Source organism: Camelina sativa, chromosome 3 (assembly GCF_030686135.1).
Source record: "Camelina sativa cultivar CO46 ecotype springtype chromosome 3, ASM3068613v1".
NCBI classification, from domain to species: domain Eukaryota; kingdom Viridiplantae; phylum Streptophyta; class Magnoliopsida; order Brassicales; family Brassicaceae; genus Camelina; species Camelina sativa.
Window position 1 is genome coordinate 13,380,806 of NC_141882.1, and position 22,547 is coordinate 13,403,352.

Consider the following 22,547-nt stretch of genomic DNA (forward strand, 5'->3'; position numbering starts at 1 on the left):
TATCTGTTTTCATATATAAAATGATACCATAAATGTAAAATAGAGAATCTAAACCTAAAAGCCAAATTTAAAAATCAATTAATACAGTGTACTAATTGTGCAAAAAGGGCAAAAATGAAAATAGTCAAAAAAGAGGTATTTAAAAAAAAATCTATAAAAAGGTACTACTAACAATTACATGTTTGAATACTAATGATTTTACATAATGGACCATGAACATAAAAAATTTAAAAGGTTATTTGTAACTTGCATATCTAAAAAGTATTAGTTTATTGTTGATAATTTTCCTCCATTAAAACAAAGTTTGCAGTCTTTATAAAAGTGGGCAACTATTGAAGGAAATAAAATGCAAATACCCAAGACTAAAAGTTTAAAAGTGATGTTAAATAGAATACAATCTTCAAAAATTGATACTTACAAAAATAATTAAATTTACCTTCTTTTTTTCTTCTGGAAACAGTTATAAGGATATAATGACTCAATTTGTTTAGAATCTTGTTTTCTTAATAAAAGATGATTTGAATCTTCTTTTTATGTATACTAATATAATTAGCATTAATTAGAAAGAGAAAGAAACAGAAAGGAATAGCATAACTTGAGCTTATAATTTAGGATAACGAAACAAATCGCCATATTAAGCATTTGATTAATTTTGATCTCTATAGTGAGAATTTGACTAATTTAAAAGATATCAATTACCAAAAACATATACATTTACATGAATAGCCGATTGTGCTCTTGAGGATTCATATCAAATTAACAAATATATATAAAAGAATACAAACCCCTAAATAAATCTTAACCATACTCAACAAAAGAGAGAAGTAGAATGGAATCTCTAACCATTCAAACCCTAATCATCACCATTTTTCTCTTTTCAATCCCAACATTATTTGCATCACCGCCAACACTCGAAGACGTTTTTGCACAATGCCTCACAGATTTCAAACCTTCAAATCCAAAGTCCCCAATCCAAAACTTCATATACACTCAACAAAATCCTAAGTTCCTCACAGTCCTCAACAACTACGTCCGTAACCTTCGTTACTTCAACAACACGACACGCAAACCCGTAGCGATTGTAGCTGCCGCTGATGTCACTCATATCCAGGCCACGATCACTTGCGCCAAGAAACTCAGCATCCAGCTCCGGATCCGCAGCGGAGGCCACGACTACGACGGTATGTCATATCTATCAACAATTGATTTCGTTGTTCTAGACATGTTTAACCTCCGTTCTATCAAGATCGATCCTAAACTCGACACCGCGTGGGTCGAATCTGGTGCTACGCTTGGAGAGATCTACTATGGAGTTGCCAACAAAAGCAATGATCTCCGTGGCTTTCCTGCTGGAATCTGCCCCGGTTTAGGCGCTGGTGGACATTTTGGCGGTGGCGGTTATGGTAACATGATGAGGAAGTACGGTTTATCTATCGATAACATCATAGACGCTAAGATCGTTGACGCTAAAGGAAGAGTCTTGGACCGGAGCTCAATGGGAGAAGATCTTTTCTGGGCCTTACGTGGCGGTGGAGCTGCTAGTTTCTGTGTTGCCTTAGCCTGGAAGATTAAGCTTGTTCCCGTTCCGGCTAAAGTCACGGTCTTTAACGTTGAAACGGTTGGAAACAGAGGAGGCGTGAACACCACGGAACTTGTAGCCCAATGGCAAGAGATCGCAGACAAGATTGACAACGATCTGTTCATAAGGTTAACTTTAGGCTCAAGCAACAAAATCGTGAAGGCTTCTTTCATGGGGATGCACCTCGGAAACTCATCGAAGCTTCTAGAAATCATGAACGCGAAATTCCCTGAGCTTGGTCTGAAGAAGACAGAGTGTATAGAAATGAAATGGATCGAATCAATTCTGTTCTGGCTCGGTATCCCACCCGGTACAGCACCAACATCGAGTATGTTAAACCGGATCCCGCAGAAGCAAATCTACCTTAAGAGAAAATCGGATTACGTACAAAAACCGATTTCAAGAACCGGTTTAGATGCCATATTCAAGGTTCTGATAGAGAACGAGAACGTATCAATGGTTTGGAACCCTTACGGAGGAAGGATGAGCGAGATTCCATCGACAGAGACTGCGTTCCCGCACCGAGCAGGAAACATGTTCAAGATTCAGTACGCAGCGAACTGGTTCGTGCCAGGGGAAGCAGTAGCTAAAGATTGCTTGAGCCAGACGGAAAGAGTGTTCGAGGCAATGAGCACTTACGTGTCAAAGAATCCTAGAGGAGCGTTTTTGAACTATAGAGACGTTGACATTGGCACGAGCATGAACTCGACGCACGAGGAAGGTAAAGTGTACGGTCTGAAGTATTTTAAAAACAACTTCGAGAGGTTGGTTCAGGTGAAAAGCAGGGTTGATCCCGAAAACTTTTTCCGGTACGAGCAGAGCATTCCATTGCTCTCCAACCACTAGAGAGACTAGAGACAATTTCTAGTAAAATTCATAGCATGCAAGAAATAATATAATTATTCATTTATTTGATGTAGAAAATGAAGAGCTTGAGCTTTGTCATAAATTAGAAGATGAGGTAGTCATCTCCTCTATATGTACTTTCGAAAAATATCATTTCTATTATATGATAACAAAAGAAGTATGCATTTTCTAGTTTTCTTTGTTTTTTTTTTTCCCTCCGCAAAGAAATGTTTTGGAAATGTCAATCTGTCACTTACCCGAAAATAAAATTCACTAACGAGAATGGGAAAGAAAAAAACAGAAACCAGTTTTAACTAATTGTAAATTATTCTTTCAAAACTATACATATTTGGTTTTAACTCTATCCACGATTCCACCATTATATATCAATCGAACACAATGTATAAAAAAAAACTACATGTCATTTTGTTTTTGTCGACCAACAACTACATGTCAACTTTTTTTCATGTCAACTTATGAATCACATTCCCGCAATGACGATACATTTATAATATATTGACTGAGATATTCAACGCTTCTATTAAAACAAACTGGAACGGTCAACTCATATTTTGATAACCAAGACTTGCACGATACAATCATACATGTCTTTTTTTCTAACGAATTTTCACATATCCAAAAAGATTTTAGAAAAAACTCGATCCGTACAGTATTAGCTACATCACGCTCACGGATAAGCTAAACATATATCTCTTTATCTCCAAATCTTTCATATGAACACTCTAAACAACAAACTTGAAAAGTCATACATACATGTAGATATTGACGCGTTATTGGCTATCGCTTTACATACAACTAATTAATGTAAAAGTTCAAGTCAAAAATATTTAGTCCACTATTAGCCTTTAATCGGATAAACCTTTAGCTGTCAAAACGACGTGGAAAAAAAGTATAAATGATTTACAAAATACTAGTTTGTATGATTGATATCCAAAACTGAGATTATTTTCAAGAATAAGTGCATCAGCAGTGGATAAGAAAAAAGATTATATCGGTTGCGAATTTGGTATTTGGATATTCTTTATCTTAATGAATTGGTCAATCATGAATAATTGGGATTTAATTTTCTAATCCTCAAAATTAACTACGGTGTACGAAAATTAAAATTGGTTTGATACTCATGAACTTTAGTTTTAAAATGGAAAAAGTAATTAACTAGTTTCTAAAACTTTGGCTAATTAACTTTTGAAAGCTACTATCTACTTTGGACTAGTCCTATACAAGAAAGTAAGAAAATAGGGATTGATTACTTAAGTATCACACTAATACACCTCCTCTATATAAACTATGGTTTGTGTGACATACGACCTTACATTAAATATAATCCAAACTCCCAAAAATAAACAGCAAAATAAGAATGGAGAAAGTACTCGTAATCTCTCTAGTACTACTGATCTCAACATCAGTTACAACTTCACAATCCGTGACCGATCCTATAGCTTTCCTCCTATGTCTGGATCGACAACCAGCGGATGCAACAAGTCCCAACTCGGCAGTTGCTTACATCCCAACAAACTCATCTTTCACAACCGTTCTTCGCCGCCGCATACCTAACCTCCGTTTCGACAAACCCACCACACCAAAACCCATCTCCGTCGTCGCTGCAGCCACGTGGACACACATACAAGCTGCTTTAGGATGTGCACGTGAGCTCTCTCTCCAAGTAAGGATACGAAGCGGTGGCCACGACTTCGAAGGACTCTCTTACACCTCCACCGTCCCTTTCTTCGTCCTCGACATGTTCAGTTTCAAATCCGTGGACGTCAATCTCACGGAGAGAACGGCTTGGGTTGATTCGGGAGCTACTATAGGAGAGCTTTATTACAAAATCGCTGAGAAGAGCAATGTTCTTGGGTTTCCGGCGGGTTTGTCCACGACATTGGGCGTTGGTGGACATTTTAGCGGCGGAGGGTACGGAAACCTGATGAGAAAGTATGGTTTGTCGGTGGATAACGTTGTTGGTTCCGGGATCGTTGATTCGAACGGGAACATCTTCACCGATCGGGTTTCGATGGGAGAAGACCGTTTTTGGGCGATTCGAGGAGGTGGGGGTGCAAGTTTCGGTGTTGTGCTCGGCTACAAGATCCAGCTAGTACCGGTGCCGGAGAAAGTGACGGTCTTTAAAGTCCAAAAGACAGTCGAAGAAGGAGCCGTTGATCTTATATTGAAGTGGCAGAGTTTTGCACCTAGTACGGATCGGAATTTGTATGTGAGGCTGACCTTGACTTTGGTCAACGGTAAGAAGCCTGGTGAGAAGATGGTTTTGGCTTCGTTTATTGGGATGTATCTAGGCCGATCAGATAAGCTGTTGAGCTTAATGAACCGGGATTTCCCGGAATTAAAGCTGAAGAAAACCGATTGTACCGAGATGAGATGGATCGATTCGGTTCTGTTTTGGGCCGATTATCCCACTGGTACATCGACTTCCGTGTTGCTAAACCCGACGGTTGCTAAGAAGTTGTTCATGAAGCGCAAATCGGACTACGTGAAAAGTCCAATTTCGAGGACCGGTCTTGGTTTGATAGTTAAGAAATTGGTAGAGGTTGAGAAAGTTGAAATGAATTGGAATCCATACGGTGGAAGGATGGGGGAGATACCAAGTTCGAGGACACCTTTTCCACATAGAGCAGGCAATTTGTTCAACATTGAGTACCTTATAGACTGGACGGAAGCTGGAGATAACGTGGAGAGGAAATATTTGGCACTCGCGAATGAGATGTATAGATTCATGACCCCGTACGTGTCTAGTAATCCGAGGGAGGCGTATTTGAATTACCGTGATCTTGACATAGGGTCAAGTGTTAATTCCACGTACCAAGAAGGTAAAATCTATGGGGTTAAATACTTTAAAAACAATTTCGAGAGATTAGTGGATATTAAAACCACTATCGATGCGGAAAACTTTTGGAGAAACGAACAAGGCATTCCGGTTCGAACATAATCAATACCATACGAATGTTGTAAGCTGTGACATGTATCAAGCCTAGGAAAAAAAAAGAATGTATTAAACTGTCTGGTTCAATATATTGTTATTGAGTGCATTGTGAAAATAATTAAATATATAGATAATTGTAATGTATAAAAAATATATAGTACTATAATTGTGCTGCGCCATCTTTTAGATGTTACAAATAACATAATTATTGATGGTTGGTGTACTAAACTGCAGATAATATAAGTGAATAGAAATAATGATAAACGATATCAAAATATTTTTAAAAGAGAATAATTATGATAGAAGAGAATAGAGTAGAGATTAAGAGAACAGTACAAAAAAAAATTGTTAAGTACCAATTAACTAATAAACAGTAAAAAGTTACCAATCATAATCTATATCTAAAGTTCATCTTTCTTAAACTACGTACTGTCAATCTGTCATGACCACCCCTGCGGCGCTGCCAGTGCCACCCTCACAAAGTTATGAATTTTCACATGTCATTCAAGAAGTGTTCTGGTTTATTTCGTACATGGGAGGATAACAGTATAATTACACACTCACATGCACGCAAAGCGGCAAAGATACATGCATACATTTTTTTACCAAGACATTCAACGTTCTCTCTAGTCTCTATACTAAGAGTATCTCCATCAAAGAATATAATGAAAATATCTTAAAACAAAATTTTTTCTTAATTTTGAAAAAAGTGAAATTAAGAACTTCTTAAGAAACTTTAATATTTCACAAAGAAACTTTAATATTTCACAGGTCCATTGAAGGTTCTTAAAAATATTTTTTTTTGTAATTGTAAATTATTATGGTATTTTGTTTAAATTTAAGACATTTATACTTTTAAAAACTTAAAAATATTGCATTCAATAAAATTTTAAACAAGCATGGCATAAAAGAACGAGAAAGAAGGTGTGGAGCTGAATAATTCATACTCCACATTCTCGGGCTATGCCCTTTTGCGAGAAGAGTGGGAATTAGCACCAGTTGCAAAGCTTCTCTCAAGTCTGAATCACAGTGGCAGCAAAACGTACAATTTGTAAGAAGAACCTGCAGTTTTAAAAACCAAAACATGAAAGTATTCAAAATAGAAACTGCAGTTTTCAAAACAAAAACCTGCAAGAACACTAAACAGAACCTGCAATTTTTAAAATCAAATCCTACAGTTTAAAAACCAAAACCTGAAAGTATTCAAAATAGAAACTGCAGTTTTCAAAACAAAAACCTGCAAGAACACTAAACAGAACCTGCAATTTTTAAAATCAAATCCTACAGTTTAAAAACCAAAACTTGAAAGTATTCAAAATAGAAACTGCAGTTTTCAAAACAAAAACCTGCAAGAACACTAAACAGAACCTGGAATTTTTAAAATCAAATCCTACAGTTTTATTTTTTTCTATAACTTAAAACCGTTTTTTAACAGTGAATTCCAAAAAAGCCATATTTTTCGCTCTAAATCTCATCAGCCTCGTTTTCATTCTCTCGCTATATATACGCGTGTGTGAACGAGCCGTACCCTCAAGCGAACACGATTACAAGAATGGCTTCTCCTTTCTACTTTGTGTTCCTTCTCTTTGTGCTTCTACTCGAACAGACCTATGCGAGTCCCAATTACAGAGAAGCACTCTCAAAGTCGTTGCTCTTTTTCCAAGGTCAGCGTTCTGGTCGTATCCCTGGTGACCAAAAACTCTCATGAAGATTCAGCTCTGGCCTCTCTGATGGCTCCTCTGCTCATGTAAGACTAAACTGTAAACCCATTGTCACTACTAGCCGGTAAAAGCTTAAAGCATCCATTTGAATAACATGGTATGAGTTGCAGGTGGACTTGACTGGAGGCTACTATGATGCTGGAGACAATGTGAAGTTCAATTTCCCAATGGCGTTCACGGTTCACCACCACGATGCTCTCCTGGAGCTCTTTGGAATACGGTAAGAAGATGGAATATGAACTGCAGAACTCTCGTGTGGCCATCCGTTGGGCCAACAAATCCTACAGTTTAAAAACCAAAACATAAAAGTATTCAAAATAGAAACTGCAGTTTTCAAAACAAAAACCTGCAAGAACTCTAAACAGAACATGCAGTTATTAAAATCAAATCCTACAGTTTAAAAACCAAAACCTGAAAGTATTCAAAACAGAAACTGCAGTTTTTAAAACCAAAACCTGCAGGAACAAAAAAAAAACAGAAACTGCAGTCTTCAGTCTTAGTGATCGGATCCAAAAACACAAAGTCAATTCATCATCCATTGTTAAACTGCTACTGAAGAAGTAAAGAAACTCTCACAGTCTTCAGTATTAGTGATCGACTTTGTGTTTTTGGATCCTTTCTTAGGCTTCTTCCATTTCATCATATTGGTTTTAAAAAGGTTTAATTATAAGAAAAAAGGATTCAAACAATTGTTTACTCCACCAAATCTCATCAAAACTCAACAACAGCGTACTAAACAAAATACAAAATCAAAGATCACAAAATCAAAGGCTAGTTCCAATATCATCTAAAAGATGAAAATTTACTCACTTGAATCTCTCTTAGAACCTCGACACGCTTCCTGACTGTCGGAGTCAAGTTCTCAAGGACATTTGAGTGTTGTCCAGCCAAGTTCTGCAACTGTTCTGCAACAAACACACAAATCAGAAAAAATTGTACATTATTAAAAGGAACAAAATTTCAAACAATCAAATTAAGATGCAGCAACAATCCACAAAAGCGAAGAACGATTCATTGAACCCTAATTTCAATCATAACAAATAATCCTAATTCACCACCATCTACAAATGAAATCGGAGAGATTCTTACCCAGGAAAACTGATTGAATCATCATTGAACCAAAGACTCTTATTTCGCCACTTGAATTGTCGCTGGTTGCACAGGCGATGGAGATGGTGATGACGACGGACAAAGGCGTTGCGAGAGAATGAGGGAGTCAAAAAATAAAAAAAAATATATTTTTCTCTCTAGCCAATCATGTGTCGACACAACATCAATTCTTAGTGATCCTTAAATCTCTAACACAAGGATCGATCACTAGCAAAATTTGTTTTTTTTTCATTAATATGATTTATTTTTTAACCTAAGCAACTATTAAGATATTGCTAATAACTTTTGATGGAGATATTCTAACGGATATCGCCAGATTTGATAAAACAAGACTTGCAGTTGCACGATACACATATCTGATTAATACATTTTTATTTTATTTTCATATATAAAAACGTCAACCTGTACTTCATCATCCCTCAGCTACAAAGCCTAAAAATATATCTATCTATTAATCTCCAAAATTTTGCATAAACACTGCAAACAATAAGTCAATAAACTTGAAAAGTCATATATATGATTAGATAATGACGCGTTTTGGCTATAGTGCTAAACTGCTAATATACAAGTCAAAGTCAAATATATATAGTCCACTGTAACATTTAATCCGGACAAATAACTTAGCTGGATAATATAGAACGTGAGAATATAATTTGTATTATTGTATATCTATTTTTATATAACCACAAATCTCATACCAAAACGCATCCTAATCACTGTAAGTCTGTAACTTGTAAAAGCTAAAATTTTGTGCCTTTAAGATGTCTATATGTAGTGGGAAGAAAAAGTTTAAAATACATTGATACGTAATTGGGATCATTGCCTTATTTAAATCTACAGTAAAACCCCTTAAAGAAGAACGTTCACCATTCTAAATCCGCCACTGAAATTTTCAAATATTTGTGGGATATATATAAAATTTGATACTTTGTTATCTTTCATAACTGTTTTACGTTGATACTTTGTTATCTTTTTGCTAATTGTTTTACGTTTTCGGTGACACTTACTTGTAACCTTTGTTATCTTTGTATTACTGAGCAATGAGCAAATGCGAACCTTGGATTACCAAAAAAAAAAAAAAGATTGTTTACTGAAGTGTACAATTTAGTCTTTTACGTAAATACAAATGAAAATCAAATAAAAATGGATTGGTTGAATTTTTAAAATATTTGCCAGCGGATTGACTACAGAAGCACGTACTATATAATAAGAACACTCGCATTAATAATTCATTGAACATTTGAACGGATTATAAGAAGAAACTAGGATAACTAACTTCTCTATTTAAACACAGACAACACTACCTTACAAAATTACATAATCCAAACTCACCAAAAATAAACATTAGAAAGGAAAGAAAAAAATGAAAAAATTACTCGTAATTTGTCTACTACTGATCTCAGTCTCAGTTGCAACTTCCCAGACCGATCCGGAGACTTTCCTCCGATGTCTCGTAAAAGAAGGTTCGAACCCGCAAGTTTTCATCTCCGACGTCACCTACATCCCATCAAACTCCTCTTTCACAACCATCCTCCGCCGCCGCATACCTAACCTCCGTTTCGACAAACCCACAACCCCAAAACCCATCGCCATCATCACCCCCACCACGTGGTCACACGTTTCTCCCGCGCTAGCTTGCGCACGTTTGCTACCTGTCCAAGTCAGGATCCGAAGCGGAGGCCACGATTTCGAAGGACTCTCTTACACCTCCACCGCTCCGTTCTTCCTCATCGACATGTTCAACTTTAATTCCGTCGACGTGAACCTCACAGAAGGAACGGCTTGGGTTGACACCGGCGCTACACTCGGAGAGCTTTACTACAAAATCGCTGAGAAAAGCAATGTTCTTGGGTTTCCGGCGGGTTTGTGTACTACATTGGGCGTTGGTGGACATATTAGCGGCGGAGGGTACGGAACAATGATGAGAAAGTACGGCTTGGCGGTGGATAACGTTGTTGGCTCCAGGATCATCGACTCTAACGGGAATACCTACTTCGATCGAATGTCCATGGGGGAAGAGCTTTTTTGGGCGGTTAGAGGAGGTGGAGCCGCGAGTTTTGGTATCGTGATGGGATACAAAATCCGGTTGGTTCCGGTGCCGGAGAAAGTAACGGTTTTTAGCGTCGGAAGAACCGTCGGAGAAGGTGCGGTTGATCTTATAATGAAGTGGCAGAATTTTTCTCATACTACCGATCGGAGTTTGTTCGTGAGGTTGACTTTGACTTTGGTCAACGGTACGAAGCCAGGTGAGAAGATGGTTTTAGCCACTTTTATTGGGATGTACTTAGGCCCGTTGGATAAGACGTTGAACGTAATGAACCGGGATTTTCCGGAATTAAAGCTGAAGAAAACCGATTGTACCGAGATGAGATGGATTGATTCGATCTTGTTTTGGGCCGGTTATCCCATCGGTACACCAACTTCGGTATTGCTGAAGACTACTACGGTCTCGAACAAGGCGTTTCATAAACGAAAATCCGACTACGTGAAGCGTACGATCTCGAGAACCGATCTCGGTTTGATATTCAAGAAATTGGTGGAGGTTGAGAAAGTGAAAATGTTTTTGAACCCTTATGGAGGAAGGATGGGTGAGATCCCGAGTTCCAGGACACCGTTCCCACATAGAGGAGGCAATTTGTTCAAGATTGAGTATCTCATAAGCTGGTCCCAAGCAGGAGATGACGCTGAAAAGAACCATTTGGCTAAAGCAAATGAGATGTACAAATTCATGACCCCGTACGTGTCTAGTAATCCGAGGGAGGCCTATTTCAATTACCGTGATCTCGACTTGGGAACAAGTCTTAACTCCACGTACGAGGAAGGTAAAATCTATGGGGCTAAATATTTCAAAGACAATTTCGAAAGGTTAGTGGATATCAAAACCAAGTATGATGAGATAAATTTTTGGAGGAACGAACAAAGTATTCCGGTTCGAAAATAATTAAGTGTGCCACGAATGTTGTAACCTTGTGACATGTGTCACAATATTCAGCAAAATAAACAAGGACATATGTATTAAGCTTTGGCTCAAATCATTGTTGTCAAATGTACGATGATCACATTCGAGGATAAATACAACTTATACAAGTGTTTTCAAGATCACTAATTGGCCGGATTAATGTCCTAATATCACGTCAAATTTTAGTTAAATCACATAAAATTTACATCAATCACCATTGTCAAAGTTGACTGGAATATTCAAAGTCAAAAATTTCTGTATTTATCAAAATCAGAAAACTTAAAACTGGAAAAAATAAATATATTAAAAAAGATAAAAATGTATCTCATGATCTTCCTTGTCTTGTTTGCTGCATCGTACTCAATACCATCGAGTTATGCTGCAGATTCCGTAACCATCTACGATGATTTTGTCCGATGTTTCAAAAACGAGACAACTATCTCCGATGACTCTCTCTCCGACGTCGTTTTATCCCGTACCAGCGTTTCCTTCACCCCTGTTCTACGCGCCTACATCAGAAACGCTCGTTTCAACACCTCCTCAACTCCCAAACCGTCCATCATCATCGTGCCACGTGTCGATTCCCACGTTCAATCCGCCGTGAACTGCGCCAAAACGCTTAATCTCCAGATGAAGATCCGCAGCGGCGGCCATGATTACGACGGTCTCTCTTACGTCTCCGCCGTGACGTTCCTTATCCTCGATCTCTCTTACTACCGGAACATCACCGTCGATGTAAACGACGGCGGAGGAGGATCAGCTTGGGTGCAAACTGGCGCGACGCTCGGCGAGCTTTACTACCGGATACGGGAGAAGAGCGAGATCCACGCTTTCCCCGCCGGAGTTTGTCCTACCGTCGGCGTCGGAGGACACGTCAGCGGCGGCGGATACGGACACATGATTCGAAAGTTCGGACTCACTGTAGATCACGTAATCGACGCCACGATCGTTGACGTTAACGGCCAAATTCACGATCGGAAATCGATGGGAGAGGATCTCTTCTGGGCGATACGCGGCGGAGGCGGGGGAAGCTTCGGCGTCGTTTTGGCTTTCAAAGTGAAACTCGTTACGGTTCCAAAAACGGTAACCGTCTTCAGAGTCGATAAATCAACTGACGAAAATGCCCTCGATATGGTTCATAAATGGCAATTCGTAGCTCCGAGAACGGACCCGGGTCTATTCATGAGAGTGTTGTTAGCTTCTCCGACGAAGAACAAAACACGTACGGTGAACGCTAAGCTCAGGGCGCTTTACCTTGGAAGAGCTGACGACGTCGTTTCGAAGATGACCGAGGAGTTCCCGGAGATGGGTTTGAAGAAAGAGGATTGTAAAGAGATGACTTGGATCCAATCGCTCCTATGGTGGATGAACCATGTAGATGTGGATAAAGTCAAACCGGAGATTTTGCTTGAGAGAGAACCGGATTCGGCTAAATTTCTCAAGAGGAAATCGGATTACGTCGAGAAGGAGATAACCAAACCAGAATTAAACCGGTTGTTTCAGAAATTAGCGACACTAGATAGAACCGGTTTGGTTTTGAACCCGTACGGAGGGAATTTAAACGCGACTGCTGTGAAAGAAACGCCATTTCCGCATCGGCACAAACTATACAAGATCCAACATTCTACGACATGGTCCGATGCTGGACCGGATGCGGAGAGACTCTATATTGGTAACATGAGAACGACCTATAGGATCATGACTCCGTTTGTGTCGAAAAATCCTAGAAGTTCGTATTTTAACTATAGGGATATTGATATTGGGGTTAATGATCACGGGAGGGATAGTTATCGAAAGGGAGAAATCTACGGGAGGAAGTATTTTGGCGAGAATTTTGATCGATTGGTCCGGGTTAAAACGGCTGTTGATCCGGATAATTTCTTTAGAAACGAGCAGAGTATACCTACATTACCTCATACAAGAAGGTAGAGAACCTTAAGTTGATATGACCTTTGTAACTTCTCTGCATGGAACTTGGAATAATTTTCTATCGACTTAGCTGCATGCTATATATATTGTGGTATATATACCACCCGTTTTTGAATATTACCATCTCTTCTAATTTGCTTCATACACTCCACAATTCCTCATATATCAAATTAGACTGAACCGCAACTGGGCGCAAAACATCGAACACTCATCCAATAACAAAAAGAAAAAAAAATAACATTTCAGTAACTATACATACTCACACTCTTAAACTAGAATCCACGACAGAATAAAGAAAAGTTATAGAACAAATATGATGAGATTATATAATATAGACGCCATATGATGTGTAAGCTCGGCTCAGTTCCTGTCTATACCGTGCAAAGCAAGGAAAAGACTAATCCAGATAAAGGCAATCTTTGTGCCGAAGACCTTCAACTTCGAATTTGCATTAGTAAATGGAACGCCGGAGAGATTGTTCTGGTTGAGTCGATTCGTAAACGGTTGTTGATTTTGAGTAGATGAAGACGACGCTTGGTTGAATCCAGTTGATGATTGTTGATTAAACCCGTTTAAAGGTTGGTTTACAGAAGAAGAAGTTGGCTGACCAAGAATTGGTTGGTTTTTTCCAATTGATGATGGTTGATTAAAACCGGTTAATGGCTGATTTGATCCGGTTAAAGGTTGGTTTATAGTAGAAGAAGAAGATGATGGCTGACCAAGAATTGGCTGGTTAAGTCCAGTCGACTCTGGCTGATTAAATCCGGTTAATGGTTGATTTACCCCGGTCAAAGGCTGGTTTACAGGAGAAGAAGAAGATGGCTGACCAAGAATTGGTTGGTTCTGGTTCCCTTGTAGCTTTGTTGGTGAATTGATGATCCCTCCTGTTGGTTGTAATGGTGTGGTTATTTGGGTTTCTTCTGCTGCCTCTGAAGATGATGAAACCAAAAGGCAGAGAAGTATGATTGTGAGCATCCATTTCCTGGTTTTAGCGAATTTCATATCCATATTTTTTGAGATTTTCCAGTGTATATTCCGGTTTACTAAACATCAGGTCTTATAGACATACAAATCTGTAGTAGTTAGCTTCTCCAAGGTTGACTGAGGAGTTGATGGAAAGAAAAAAGTAAGCAGTTGACCTGAAACACAATTCCAACTAAACCAACCATATACTGTAGTGTCTTTGTTTTGTATAATCTACTACATCACTGTGTTTATTATATACAAGAATGATAGAACTTATCTATAAAATACAGAAGAATGTATCAAAAACCGGTTTTCAAACGGTACGTGCCTATTGGAAAGCGAAATCCAAACCATCAAGGACATCCAAATCACTAGAAGAGTTCTTATCTGAAAGATCCACTTTTGGAGAGTTTCCTGTACTTCTGCTCAGTGCCCAAATCTTTATTCCTTTCTTGTTCTTTTTCAAGCCGACTAATTCTTGACTCTTACTTAGATTAGGACCAAATCTTATGCTTTGGACTTTGTCTAACAACAACCTGTCTTCTAGAGAGAGTTGGTTTTTATAAGTGAAGTCAGGGGAGAGGGATAGTTGCGTATTGGAGATGGTTAGGTTGTTGGGTGGAGAGACATGGTTGGTTTCTGTAAGCTTGACGCCGTGAACTCGTTTCTTTGATGACTTCATTAGTCGATGAAGCCATACAACGAGTTCGAGTACGTATGAATCAACTTTTGGTTTATCCGCGTGGTGAAGCGTCTGAAGCCTTGTTGGATTCCCGTTGTTCTCGCTTTTTCCTTTTCCTTTCCCAAACTCTATCCTGTTTTCCACATTCCCATTCGTAGTTTTCCAGATCAGATTCAAGATTCAAGATTCCAAGATTTCAAGATTCAAAATTTCAGTAGTTGCTAGAAAGACTTACCTAGAATTTGCCCATTCACCTACCCATCCGAAACCTTGATGTGCTCTGTGAAAATTGAATAAGATGTGACAAAAATGAATAAGGAGGAACATATTGAACAAAAAACGATGGTGAAGGGAAACTTACTTGGTGGTGTTTGCGGCGAAGGGGACAAGCCATTGAAGCGACTTCTCCATTTCAGCTTTGATCTCAGATATTGAAAGCTGCAGAAACACTCAAGTTAGCAAACAAAAAAAAAAGAAACAGAACCAAAAAGTGCCTGAAAAAATACTAGAGAAAGAGAGATCTTTTTTGGATAAACCTCTTCCTCAGGATCAAGAGTTTGTAGCCGAGGACGAAGAGCTGTCTTGACGGTAGCAGGTAATGCATTGTACAGCGTGTCCCTTACATTAGAAGGAAGTGACAATGGTCGAGACGCCTAAAAATTTCAAGGATCAGTGTCAAACAGAGAATATATATCAGAATAAGACTGGTAAGAATCTGGATACTTACAATATTATCGATTTGTTGAATTAGATTAGCATAGTGTAACGAAAGACCAGCTTCACCTAATCGTTCTCTTCCCTGCTTTCCTCCATTGACTTTTACACCTATTGTTGGTTAAGAACATGACAAATGAGATTTGATTTTCCAGAAGTTGGATTATCAGAGAACCAGAGGTACAAAGACACAGTACCATTGTTTCCAAAAATTTCCACAATCCTTTCACGTATATAGCTAACTACATCCACAAGCTTCTCAATTATCTGCAACAAAGAAAATGTTAGAATAAATGGCATATGTACCATACACTCACACGAAGCAATTCAATCATCACTTGCCTCTTCCAGATTCTGGGACCAGAGTGATTTCTTCTGTAAGCTCTTCACTAGTTTCTTCTGTTGTTTTAGTTCATTTTGTAAGATGACGATACTCTCTCCTACATGAAGGAAAAGGAAATGAAATCAGGAGCCCTTGGAAGAGGTAGGGATGATCAAATAAATAAATAGCAAGACTAACCTTTCCGAGGAAGGTTTAAAGACTCTACTTCTGCAAGTTTTCTCCTGTAATCTTGTTCAAACCTATCCAAAGCTTGCAACTCGTGATATAATTCCTGATAAAGCAAATGTAAGTAAGATTGAAATCCCCCAGAACACAATAACAGTTCATTGCAAGTTCAACATGGAAATAGGTGATGGAAGAGTTTTGAAGTGAAGAAAAATAAGACATACAGAAGTGAATCGAGCAAGGGTCACGAGCTCTTGCATCTTTGCCTCTGCCTCATCTTTGGGCAGTTTATGCTGTGAGTTCTCTGTGTCAAGCCTGAAACGTTATAGACCGGTGTACAATGAAAATCCACTGGCATTCCAGTGACTAAAAAGCATTGGATAAGGACTTTCTCGACGCAGAACTTAAACTTACTTCATAAAATATCGATCTAGATTGTGCCACTGTAAATCTTTGCACATATTGCCAAACCTGATCACCTCTCCAGAGAAAAGCTCAAGTTCCTCCCTACAAAAAAAAGGAATATGAATAAAAAAAATGAATAAACGACAACACAAATGGAGGTAAATTATAAAACACAAACCTTTTGTCAGAAGCAGCAAGATTTTGCAATTCTGCAGTATCAGTAGAAACCAACTTCTTAAGTCCCTTGGAACGCAACATATCTTTCTTCATGAACTTGAGATCTTCGTCAGACAGAGATTGCAGCAAAGCAGCACCTTTGGCTATTGTGTTGGCTACTTCAAAAGCCAGCATAGTGACTTTGCTACCACGGAACGATGTAACACCAGATCGCATCCCGTTTCCCGGGTTACGAGACATACTGCTTCCCAACGTGTCTAGAACTTCAACTGCTTTCTCTAACCCCATAACCCCAGCGCGTCCCATAAACGAGTTCCTCTGCATAAACTGTAGGAAAAAAAAATCAAGAACCAAATTCTCATCAATACAAATGAAATCTTCTGCAATAGAACAGTAACTCAAAACATGATTCATAACTGTCCCTAGAGAAATAGCACATCCCAAAAAAGCCATAAAAAAAACAAAAAACAAAAACCTTGGTAGAATCGTTCCTTAATGGAGGCATGGGTCCAAGTTCACCAGAAAAGTTGTACACAGCCTCATCAGGCTTGGAACTTTTCCGCCTGGAGCTTCGAATGTTATCTGTATAATATGAATCAGATGTTCTTCTTCTCCTCATGGACTTAAGTTTCCCAGATAACCGTCTTGACATATCATCATCATCCTTTGATCTCAACTTGTTCTTATCATCATCATCTTTGAATCCACAAGAACAAACACCTCCCATTCTGTCTTCTCCCAACAAGTTAACTCTATAGTGGTAAAAGCTCAAATCTTTAGAGGAAACAACTGTATTAAAATCAAGAAATCAGCAGAAGAGACCAAAACTGAGAATTCAAAACCTGAGAGAAGAAGATCAAGAATTGCAACTACGGTAGGGACAGAAAGAAAGACTTGGTAAATGGGTGAGACAAAGTCAGAAACTTTGTTTATTAAAACACCATTCACAAAGCTAAGAGGAAGCCCCGTGGAATCAATGGCTCCATTTGTTTTTGTTTTCTTTGACTTATCATATTAAACAAGAGAAGTCAGAGCTACGACTATTCTTACTTCCTTTTTTGTCATTTTTATTAAAAAAATTTGTTTGTTTATCGAGAGAGAGAAGAAGAAGACCATAGTTGAAGAAACCTCGCCGGCCCTTTGAACATTGAAATTTGAAAGTGACGTGCTTAGGTTTTAATTTTTCACCAATCATAACATTTGTATAAACATAGTCAAACCTTCGTTTAAACGATAGTGAAAGTATAAGAAGATGATGAAGAAGAAGAGTAGACATGCTTACTGGCCGAGACGCGGCGGTTGAGGCTGTTTCCGGCGCCGGGATTGTAACCAGAGCGGTGATCGGGGGATTCTGGTTTGTTTGTTGATGTTGATGAATTTGGGTGTACCGTGCCGGTTTAATTCTGAACCGGTGGAAATTACGGTTTAATCTTTTGAAAATTGGAGAAATCGACGCGGCGAACGTAGGGTTTGTGGGAAATTAATAAATATTGGGCCGAGTTTAGGCCTATCAGAATAAAATTATCAATACTGTACGTGTGTTTTTGTAGTAGTTTCACACTAAAAACAATTTTTTTTTTATGTTTCTTATTAAATTGAGATGATATTTAGTGTTTTTTGCTAAAGTTTAAATAGAAAATTTTAATTTAAGGATCACAAATTGCTATTTATTAGGCTACTAGTATTAGACCCGGGAAATTATTTTGTAAACTTAAAATGTTATATTTTTAACAACTAAATATATTTAAAATGTTATTATTGTTTTATCAAATACCTAAACAAAAAAAAATGTTGATCTATCTAAACAATCATCACATCACCACAAATTCAAGGGGAAAAAGTCTATTGCATAAACAAAACCCCTTAATACGTGATGATGCATCTACTCATGTGTTTAATTTAGTGAATTTTGTTAAATTATTTGGAAAATAAGTAATTATCACGTATACTAAAGATAATATATAAACCAAAGATTTGCATTATAGTAACGAACTAACCTTGTTTCACTTTTCCGTTCAAGGTATTGAATTCATGTATCTGAGTCGTATATACATGTTTCCAGTGAATACCTATAATAGAAAAGAAAACAGATGAAAGAACGATATACAAACTCTATATAATAATTGTCTAGAAAGAAAAGTGACAATCTTAGATCTTTTGACTTCATCAATAAAATTTGCCACCCTATTTCACTTAGACATAACAGAAGAGGTCTAATATATATGATTGTGCTATTTGGATCTAATGATGTCGTTGTTTTACCTCTACACTCTCATTGACCTTGTTTTGCCGGTGGGTCGATGTTGTTTGTTGTTTGCTTTGGGACTGTATGCATCTGATATAGTCATTGCCGATGGTTCCGTCTGTAGTTTTTGTTCATTAATGCTTCCAATATGAAGAGAGATTGAAGTAAAGATATTTGAGGTGATGGAGGGATCTTGGATGAACCACACTTACCCAATTTCGACAGTAGAGGCGTGAGAGTTTATTCTCGGAGGCGGATTGCTTCGCATTTCTGTGTAAGCCTAATCTTGATTTGGAAAATAATTTGGAAGTTTTTGTTAAAAAAAGAATAGTAATTGATTCTATATATGCAAGTAATTGTTTGAAATTTTAACTAAGAGCGATTGAGAAAGAGATTTTTTTTTTCCATCCGGTTGACAAAAAGATAGTGGGTGGTTTTGCTACTGGATAACTGTTAGGTTTTGTAATAATTATTTAGTTTGGAGAGATTAAGCATAAAACCGTAGATGTTAGCTTCTTTGATTAATATTGTCATTTTAATAATTATTTAGTTTGTAGAAATACATAATTAATAATTGGTAAATTTAAAATGTTGACAAAAAAATTGATAAATTTAAAATATATTCGTTGATTTTTTCCCCAAAAATATGGTTAAAAATACGAAATTTTAAAACCAGAAGTTGTTAAATTAAGAGCGAATTTTGTAACTCTATCCTTCAAATTAGGAGAGGTGTTCTTAGATTTGCAGCATGATTAAAGATTAATAGTTTTGATATATTATTAAAAAATCTTTTATTTGAGGCAGTTAAGTTATTTCACGTTTTCTTGTTCTGTTAATTATTTAAATTATGAAGTAAAAGCCACATGTCACAAATTTATTGGTTAAGTGACTTGTGCTTTATATTATAAAGGATTAGTGAATAATATAAACCTTACGATAAAAGTTTAATTGTGTTATTCATTAACTACCACTTAAAGTGCTACAAAGAAAGTTCTATTATCAATATTACTTTCTCTCTTCTAAGTTATACTCCCTCCGTTTATTTTTATTTGTTATTCTAGAGATAATTTTTTGTTTTTTATTATTTGTCGTTTTGTATTTACCCATAACTTTTAGATTATTAGTTACTTATATCAAATGAAATAATGTATTAATGAGGGGTAAAATAGAAAATTTAATTGTTTTCTTAATATGTGTGAAATTGTCTAGAATGACAAGTAATATAAAACGGAGGGAATAAGAGTTTTTAGCTAAAACACACAAAAATTTAGAAACAAGAAATGTTTAATTATTTAACATAATTCAACAAATAAAAAAAAATACTACAAACTTTAAATAGTCAAAAACATTAAAAAGTACATTGAAACTTGAAAAAATCTTACAAAATGGAACAAATAAAAAAATCTAAAGATTTTATATATTGGAACAGAGGGAATATTAAACTAGGACTAGTATTGTTCAAAATAAGATAAACCAGTAAAATTTGTAAATTATTAAATGTATTGTTAAAAGTTTGCTATTAAATGTATTTGTTGGAGAAGGGATTTAAAGTCAACTAATTGTTACTACAATATTCTTTACGTATATTGAAAAAATCGACATTCTGTGAAAAAAAAGTCCATCCACATTCATTTTGAAGTTTTTTTTTCTTTTGTCAGGGAAGCAGAAAAAGAAGTAGTTGGGAAGACGATGGTTTACATAAATGGTAACTAAGCTATATGACCTATGCAAATTAAGCTCATGTCTCCCCTCGTCCTCATTTCAAGTTAAGGTTTTACTATGCTATATAGTTACCATATCTACTAATTTCTTATCCATAACTCACTATCGTGTATTTTTCATACCATTATTAACTGGTTATTACGAAACACAACTCTGATTGAAAAAAAAAACAAAAAGAAAAAATAAATTAAAAATCCAATTACAATAAAAATATCTTTAAACTTCTTAGATAAAAGCAGACGGAAGTAGTATTTCAGTTCTTTGGTCAAAGAATAATATTATGAATTACTGAAATGTATAATTTCGTAATATTTTAGTTTTACTGCCTCCTGTTGTCTTCATAATGTACATATACTTTATCGTTGTTATTCTGCGGCATTTATAACCGAAGTACATATTGTTTGCTCGAGAGTGTTATTAGAATTAACCATATAGTCTTGCTAAGAGTTTAACTTATTAATCATAGTCTTGGTATAAAAAGTATGACTTATTAGTCCATAAACAAAAGAACTTTGTTATCATTTTTCTAAATTCTTAAGGTTAAGAAGGTACATATGACCTGAAATGAATTTCAGAATATCTTTGTTATCATTTTCTTAGAGGATATACTCATGCACACACAAAAAAAAAAAGGTTGTCTTTTGCTATGTCTCTGTTTCATTAGATAGACTCTGGTAAAGGATGAGGAACATTAAAAGGATTGAAAGTACATATATTGCTTTTTTCAGCTGATCATATGATTATATGATAACAATCATCAATATATATTATTATTAGTTTTAAAACTTATCAACAAGAGATATTTTAGCACAATGTAATAAAATATAGATATATGTGACTACTTGTGTCATGTGTGGGTGCTTGCTGCTTGGGCGTGCGAGTATGTAGTCTAGGATTTTGCAGCTTTACGGCTAAACTAAAACTTTGTTATGTTAATTGGTTTATATCTTATTTTATTTCAGGTAGAAATCCATTGGAAATGTTTGATACCGATAATAACTTGGAGTAAATGACTAGCATCCAATGATCCAAAATTTATAAAGATCCTTGTAAAAATTATTATCAAATCTATTTATAGCTCATGTTTGTTCTATTGGTCGACATCGAATATTTTCCTTAGTTGGGACATAATTCAGTTCAGTGTTATTCACCTGCCACTTACATCGACAGATTAAATCGGAGTTGACCCGATCCAACTACCAATTACCAAAGAAGTGCTAACGCATCTATCTTGTGGCAAGCATTATCTACGAGAATGTGAGTAATATATAGTGGATCATGACATGTTTAGTATGTCTCGACTCTCTTGTAAATAATATTTAATACGGGCACACATTAAAAAGCATATAATTTTATAAGAGTTTATTGCGTTATCAAAGCAGATTTCAAGATTTGCATGCGGATCATGTGCCGGTTGGTGGAATTAGAAGACTATATAAAATAATAGCCTTTTGAGGTTTACGGATGGTTGTTCGGTGTTTGATTTACTGATTATATCATCAATTGCATTGATAGTATAGTTAATAATTCAGTACGTACAGAACTAGTAACTACTTTTTATAACATACAAAAAGTGTAATCTAGAACGAAATGTTTTGAAGGTATCTCTACGAAAAAAGATAATTGTATTGTGTATATGGACTTATGTACGCTTTTCAGTGTTTTCTTTTAGGCAACTTCGTACAAACAAAAAAGTTCCATATAAAGTTATTGCACCGAATAACAAAAGTTGGGAGATGAATTTTGAGTGAACAAAAATATGACCAAACCAGAGATAAGTCCAATAGACCGCGAAATGTCTATCTCTCTCTATATATACAATTATAAATATATACATCAACACATAAGACCACCCACTATAAGTTGGAAATGTATCAGTTGGATGGTATAAAACGGACGTCGCTTTTTTTTTTTTGGGCTTTTGAATGCTTTCTCTATTTGCGCATTAACCGGCGCAATTTCTCAATGCCAATTACACTTCTCGTTGAACAACAAATAAAACTACTTTTTCACTAAAAAATTTATGAT

The 22,547-nt window shown here is 36.6% G+C and overlaps 4 protein-coding genes and 4 pseudogenes across 10 annotated transcripts; 5 read left to right on the plus strand and 3 right to left on the minus strand.

Moving 5' to 3' along the window:
• Nucleotides 1–629: 629 nt before the first annotated feature.
• LOC104778964 (berberine bridge enzyme-like 9 pseudogene) lies at nt 630–2,600 on the plus strand (annotated as a pseudogene). Its single transcript, XR_015592291.1, has one exon. The product of XR_015592291.1 is annotated as a berberine bridge enzyme-like 9 pseudogene (transcript).
• A 1,132-nt stretch (nt 2,601–3,732) lies between these two features.
• On the plus strand, nt 3,733–5,532 carry LOC104777104 (berberine bridge enzyme-like 10 pseudogene; annotated as a pseudogene). The gene has a single exon (XR_015592294.1). The product of XR_015592294.1 is annotated as a berberine bridge enzyme-like 10 pseudogene (transcript).
• A 675-nt stretch (nt 5,533–6,207) lies between these two features.
• LOC104777105 (uncharacterized) lies at nt 6,208–8,693 on the minus strand. 2 transcript variants are annotated; one of them, XR_015592295.1, is made up of 4 exons: nt 8,192–8,557; nt 7,913–8,007; nt 6,910–7,383; nt 6,208–6,443 (listed from the first exon to the last, which is right to left on the minus strand). XR_015592295.1 is itself a non-coding variant. In XM_010501316.3 (3 exons), exons 1-3 carry the CDS (start codon nt 8,214–8,216, stop codon nt 7,135–7,137), a joined length of 369 nt encoding a protein of 122 aa, XP_010499618.1. In that variant the 5' UTR covers nt 8,217–8,693; the 3' UTR covers nt 6,208–7,134. The 2 variants fall into 2 exon arrangements, 1 of the variants encoding a protein (XP_010499618.1); XM_010501316.3 differs by having other exon boundaries at nt 6,208–7,383; nt 8,192–8,693.
• A 756-nt stretch (nt 8,694–9,449) lies between these two features.
• Nucleotides 9,450–11,314, plus strand: LOC104778966 (berberine bridge enzyme-like 11 pseudogene; annotated as a pseudogene). Its single transcript, XR_015592299.1, has one exon. The product of XR_015592299.1 is annotated as a berberine bridge enzyme-like 11 pseudogene (transcript).
• Nucleotides 11,280–13,242, plus strand: LOC104777106 (berberine bridge enzyme-like 12 pseudogene; annotated as a pseudogene). The gene has a single exon (XR_015592297.1). The product of XR_015592297.1 is annotated as a berberine bridge enzyme-like 12 pseudogene (transcript).
• Nucleotides 13,243–13,247: 5 nt separating this feature from the next.
• LOC104777107 (uncharacterized) lies at nt 13,248–14,145 on the minus strand. The gene has a single exon (XM_010501319.2). The coding sequence runs from the start codon at nt 14,106–14,108 to the stop codon at nt 13,461–13,463; it is 648 nt and encodes a 215-aa protein (XP_010499621.1). The 5' UTR covers nt 14,109–14,145; the 3' UTR covers nt 13,248–13,460.
• Nucleotides 14,146–14,234: 89 nt separating this feature from the next.
• On the minus strand, nt 14,235–17,615 carry LOC104777108 (protein PSK SIMULATOR 2). 2 transcript variants are annotated; one of them, XM_010501321.3, is made up of 13 exons: nt 17,395–17,615; nt 17,028–17,304; nt 16,554–16,879; nt 16,385–16,477; nt 16,195–16,285; nt 15,983–16,076; nt 15,805–15,902; nt 15,660–15,729; nt 15,476–15,573; nt 15,285–15,401; nt 15,110–15,186; nt 14,984–15,028; nt 14,235–14,881 (listed from the first exon to the last, which is right to left on the minus strand). In XM_010501321.3, the coding sequence occupies exons 2-13, from the start codon at nt 17,277–17,279 to the stop codon at nt 14,395–14,397; spliced, it is 1,848 nt and encodes a 615-aa protein (XP_010499623.2). In that variant the 5' UTR covers nt 17,280–17,304; nt 17,395–17,615; the 3' UTR covers nt 14,235–14,394. The 2 variants fall into 2 exon arrangements, with proteins under 2 accessions (XP_010499623.2, XP_087360119.1); XM_087503993.1 differs by lacking the exons at nt 16,554–16,879; nt 17,028–17,304; nt 17,395–17,615 and having other exon boundaries at nt 16,195–16,274; nt 16,385–16,476.
• A 161-nt stretch (nt 17,616–17,776) lies between these two features.
• LOC109131409 (uncharacterized) lies at nt 17,777–18,142 on the plus strand. Its single transcript, XM_019242389.2, has one exon. It carries the CDS (start codon nt 17,827–17,829, stop codon nt 17,917–17,919), a length of 93 nt encoding a protein of 30 aa, XP_019097934.1. The 5' UTR covers nt 17,777–17,826; the 3' UTR covers nt 17,920–18,142.
• Nucleotides 18,143–22,547: the final 4,405 nt, after the last annotated feature.